This window comes from Salmo salar, chromosome ssa03, assembly GCF_905237065.1.
Source record: "Salmo salar chromosome ssa03, Ssal_v3.1, whole genome shotgun sequence".
NCBI classification, from domain to species: Eukaryota; Metazoa; Chordata; class Actinopteri; order Salmoniformes; family Salmonidae; genus Salmo; species Salmo salar.
The window spans coordinates 102,039,405-102,044,899 of NC_059444.1; the positions used below are offsets into that span (position 1 = coordinate 102,039,405).

A 5,495-nucleotide genomic window follows, 5' to 3' on the forward strand; every position below is an offset into this window, starting at 1 on the left:
ACATAGATACTAGTCACGCTGGTGTAGTCTATAGCTGAGCTGGTTAAACTGTAGTAGGGTCCACATAGTTACTAGTCATGCTGGTGTAGTCTATAGCTGAGCTGGTTAAACTGTAGTAGGGTCCACATAGATACTAGTCATGCTGGTGTAGTCTATAGCTGAGCTGGTTAAACTGTAGTAGGGTCCACATAGATACTAGTCATGCTGGTGTAGTCTATAGCTGAGCTGGTTAAACTGTAGTAGGGTCCACATAGATACTAGTCATGCTGGTGTAGTCTATAGCTGAGCTGGTTAAACTGTAGTAGGGTCCACATAGATACTAGTCATGCTGGTGTAGTCTATAGCTGAGCTGGTTAAACTGTAGTAGGGTCCACATAGATACTAGTCATGCTGGTGTAGTCTACAGCTGAGCTGGTTAAACTGTAGTAGGGTCCACATAGATACTAGTCATGCTGGTGTAGTCTATAGCTGAGCTGGTTAAACTGTAGTAGGGTCCACATAGATACTAGTCATGCCGGTGTAGTCTATAGCTGAGCTGGTTAAACTGTAGTAGGGTCCACATAGATACTAGTCATGCTGGTGTAGTCTATAGCTGAGCTGGTTAAACTGTAGTAGGGTCCACATAGATACTAGTCATGCTGGTGTAGTCTATAGCTGAGCTGGTTAAACTGTAGTAGGGTCCACATAGATACTAGTCATGCTGGTGTAGTCTATAGCTGAGCTGGTTAAACTGTAGTAGGGTCCACATAGATACTAGTCATGCTGGTGTAGTCTATAGCTGAGCTGGTTAAACTGTAGTAGGGTCCACATAGATACTAGTCATGCTGGTCTAGTCTATAGCTGAGCTGGTTAAACTGTAGTAGGGTCCACATAGATACTAGTCATGCTGGTGTAGTCTGTAGCTGAGCTGGTTAAACTGTAGTAGGGTCCACATAGATACTAGTCACGCTGGTGTAGTCTATAGCTGAGCTGGTTAAACTGTAGTAGGGTCCACATAGATACTAGTCATGCTGGTGTAGTCTATAGCTGAGCTGGTTAAACTGTAGTAGGGTCCACATAGATACTAGTCATGCTGGTGTAGTCTGTAGCTGAGCTGGTTAAACTGTAGTAGGGTCCACATAGATACTAGTCACGCTGGTGTAGTCTATAGCTGAGCTGGTTAAACTGTAGTAGGGTCCACATAGATACTAGTCATGCTGGTGTAGTCTATAGCTGAGCTGGTTAAACTGTAGTAGGGTCCACATAGATACTAGTCATGCTGGTGTAGTCTATAGCAAGGCTGGTTAAACTGTAGTAGGGTCCACATACATACTAGTCATGCTGGTGTAGTCTATAGCTGAGCTGGTTAAACTGTAGTAGGGTCCACATAGATACTAGTCATGCTGGTGTAGTCTATAGCTGAGCTGGTTAAACTGTAGTATGGTCCACATAGATACTAGTCATGCTGGTGTAGTCTATAGCTGAGCTGGTTAAACTGTAGTAGGGTCCACATAGATACTAGTCATGCTGGTGTAGTCTATAGCTGAGCTGGTTAAACTGTAGTAGGGTCCACATAGATACTAGTCATGCTGGTGTAGTCTATAGCTGAGCTGGTTAAACTGTAGTAGGGTCCACATAGATACTAGTCATGCTGGTGTAGTCTATAGCTGAGCTGGTTAAACTGTAGTAGGGTCCACATAGATACTAGTCATGCTGGTGTAGTCTGTAGCTGAGCTGGTTAAACTGTAGTAGGGTCCACATAGATACTAGTCATGCTGGTGTAGTCTATAGCTGAGCTGGTTAAACTGTAGTAGGGTCCACATAGATACTAGTCATGCTGGTGTAGTCTATAGCTGAGCTGGTTAAACTGTAGTAGGGTCCACATAGATACTAGTCATGCTGGTGTAGTCTATAGCTGAGCTGGTTAAACTGTAGTAGGGTCCACATAGATACTAGTCATGCTGGTGTAGTCTATAGCTGAGCTGGTTAAACTGTAGTAGGGTCCACATAGATACTAGTCATGCTGGTGTAGTCTATAGCTGAGCTGGTTAAACTGTAGTAGGGTCCACATAGATACTAGTCATGCTGGTGTAGTCTATAGCTGAGCTGGTTAAACTGTAGTAGGGTCCACATAGATACTAGTCATGCTGGTGTAGTCTATAGCTGAGCTGGTTAAACTGTAGTAGGGTCCACATAGATACTAGTCATGCTGGTGTAGTCTATAGCTGAGCTGGTTAAACTGTAGTAGGGTCCACATAGATACTAGTCATGCTGGTGTAGTCTATAGCTGAGCTGGTTAAACTGTAGTAGGGTCCACATAGATACTAGTCGTGCTGGTGTAGTCTATAGCTGAGCTGGTTAAACTGTAGTAGGGTCCACATAGATACTAGTCATGCTGGTGTAGTCTATAGCTGAGCTGGTTAAACTGTAGTAGGGCCCACATAGATACTAGTCATGCTGGTGTAGTCTATAGCTGAGCTGGTTAAACTGTAGTAGGGCCCACATAGATACTAGTCATGCTGGTGTAGTCTATAGCTGAGCTGGTTAAACTGTAGTAGGGTCCACATAGATACTAGTCATGCTGGTGTAGTCTATAGCTGAGCTGGTTAAACTGTAGTAGGGTCCACATAGATACTAGTCATGCTGGTGTAGTCTATAGCTGAGCTGGTTAAACTGTAGTAGGGTCCACATAGATACTAGTCATGCTGGTGTAGTCTATAGCTGAGCTGGTTAAACTGTAGTAGGGTCCACATAGATACTAGTCATGCTGGTGTAGTCTATAGCTGAGCTGGTTAAACTGTAGTAGGGTCCACATAGATACTAGTCATGCTGGTGTAGTCTATAGCTGAGCTGGTTAAACTGTAGTAGGGTCCACATAGATACTAGTCATGCTGGTGTAGTCTATAGCTGAGCTGGTTAAACTGTAGTAGGGTCCACATAGATACTAGTCATGCTGGTGTAGTCTATAGCTGAGCTGGTTAAACTGTAGTAGGGTCCACATAGATACTAGTCATGCTGGTGTAGTCTATAGCTGAGCTGGTTAAACTGTAGTAGGGTCCACATAGATACTAGTCATGCTGGTGTAGTCTATAGCTGAGCTGGTTAAACTGTAGTAGGGTCCACATAGATACTAGTCATGCTGGTGTAGTCTATAGCTGAGCTGGTTAAACTGTAGTAGGATCCACATAGATACTAGTCATGCTGGTGTAGTCTATAGCTGAGCTGGTTAAACTGTAGTAGGGTCCACATAGATACTAGTCATGCTGGTGTAGTCTATAGCTGAGCTGGTTAAACTGTAGTAGGGTCCACATAGATACTAGTCATGCTGGTGTAGTCTATAGCTGAGCTGGTTAAACTGTAGTAGGGTCCACATAGATACTAGTCATGCTGGTGTAGTCTATAGCTGAGCTGGTTAAACTGTAGTAGGGTCCATTTCCATGAATCATGATGTGTGGTGGTGATGTATATTGGTTGTCATTCAGAACCATTGATATGTTTTCTCAGTTAGTTCTCTGTCTCTATGTAATTCTCCTCAGTATCATTGATCAGCTCGGCCCTAATTGATGTTTCTCTGTCACCTGGAGCTGCATGGAAAATGGTCCAGGAACAAAAGGACAATTCAGGACTAGTCAGCCCACTACAAGCTGGTATCACTTACTTTCTACTAAACTATATGGACTGGTTTCCCAGACACAGATTAATCCTAGTCCTGGACTAAAAAGCGTGTTCAATGTAGATGTCCAGGAAACCGGCCCTAAATGTGTCATCTTTCATCCTCCCATACTGCTCAGTCCAGCAACATTAAACCTGTCCAGCAGGTGGTGCTATTGACCAAACAATAAAACCAGCAGATATCTGGACTTGCCACTCAGTATATCAGTAATGTTCAGAATAGTACTTTAATATCATTGGAGATTGATGGTCTTTTTAATCCACTATCCAGAGTCAGGAACAGATGAAGTTAGGTCTGCTACTGTTCAGTGATTAAATATGATTTATGGTGATGGGAAATAAAAAATCCAACACTAAACTTCATCTAGTAATAGTTTTCCTTTGTTATTTATTCCAAGGTGAGTCTTTAACTTGTAAATGGATTGTGTGGAGGTGAGCTAGTGGTGTGGCTGATAGAATAGAATGAAAAGGGAGGAAGAGGAGGAAGAGGAAAAGGGGAGGAGTGAAGGGCTGTTCAAGAAACCAGATGAGGAAGAGAAAGATATTCAGGGGAATTACTGGTCTCTGTTCCAAATGGTTCCCTATTCCCTACGTAGTGCACTACGGTGCTTCTGACCAGGTCTAAAGTAGTGTTCTACGTAGGGAATAGGGTGTAGATTTATTAGAATATCATGCTTTAGTGTTTGTCACAAAACAATATTAGATCTCCACCCACCCACACATTGTTATGTTGTCAAGTTGTTCCTCTGTGTTCCTGATTGAAAATCCATTAACAATGAATCACAAACTAATGATATTCCAGTTGTGTTTAGACATCTTCATGTCTGACATCCCCCAGTTCTGTTCAGAGCCGTTGAACTGGGTCACATTGTAAATTGTACAATGTGTACAAGGGTACATATTAAGTTGTACTCTTGGCTGTAGTAGATGGCCTCTACTGTTTCCGTGTTGTCGATGTTGGTGCTTATGGGAAGTGATGGCGGGACCCTCCGGGACTCTGCCTTTGGCCAGGCACTTCAGGATGGCACCCTGGAGATTCCACCACCTGCATCACTCCCTGGGGCTGAAGACCTGGGACCTGTTCCTCACGTCGTCGTCGGCGACGAGGCCTTCCCTTTAAGACCCAACCTCATGAGGCCCTACGCTGGACGCCAGCTGCCAAAGCCTGTAAGGATCTTTAACAAACGACTGTCCAGGGCAAGGTTAGTTGTTGAATGCGCCTTTGGGATTCTGGCAGCCCGGTGGAGAATGTATCGGAGAGTGCTTGGTCTCAGCCCCTCAAATGTCGATGCCTGCGTGAAGGCCACGTGTTCTCCACAACTACCTGCAGAGGTCATTCCAGGAGCCGCTCCGGATGGAGATGGGCACGCCAAATGGTCACCTACCTGATGTCACCAGGGCAGGTGCCAACAACGCCCCCAGACAGGCACTCCAGGTGAGGGAGAAGCTGACCACCTACTTCTCATCGCCAGCAGGTGAAGTTCCATGGCAGTTTGCCGTGGAGGGAAACAGCTCTTTGAAGAGCCCAATAACACAAAGGTTATTTTAAGAACCATCCACCGTTGTCCATAAAATATCATTTTTTCCCCCAGATGACTTTATGCATCATTGTCTCTCTTCATTTGGAAGCTATATTTAAGTGACATTTGGGAGTAAAGACCACACCTTAAAACCCCTTCCCTCTCTCATTAACGTCAGTATTATACACACCTGGCATGGTACATCAGGTGAGCAGGACCACACCTTAACCCCTTCCCTCTCTCATTAACGTCAGTATTATACACACCTGGCATGGTACATCAGGTGAGCAGGACCACACCTTAACCCCTTCCCTCTCTCATTAA

At 44.4% G+C, this 5,495-nt stretch overlaps 1 protein-coding gene across 2 annotated transcripts in view; it reads left to right on the forward strand.

The window, feature by feature from the left end:
* Positions 1-3,917, forward strand: part of LOC123741782 (tripartite motif-containing protein 16) — a 17,398-nt gene extending 13,481 nt beyond the window's left edge. For both annotated transcript variants that reach the window (XR_006769361.1, XM_045715991.1), the window contains one exon: positions 3,516-3,917. Coding sequence is in view for 1 of the 2 variants with exons in the window: in XM_045715991.1 (XP_045571947.1) it covers positions 3,516-3,524 (9 nt within the window). In the remaining variant the exon portion in view is untranslated. The remainder of the gene's footprint in view (positions 1-3,515) is intronic.
* The last annotated feature ends 1,578 nt before the right edge of the window (positions 3,918-5,495 follow it).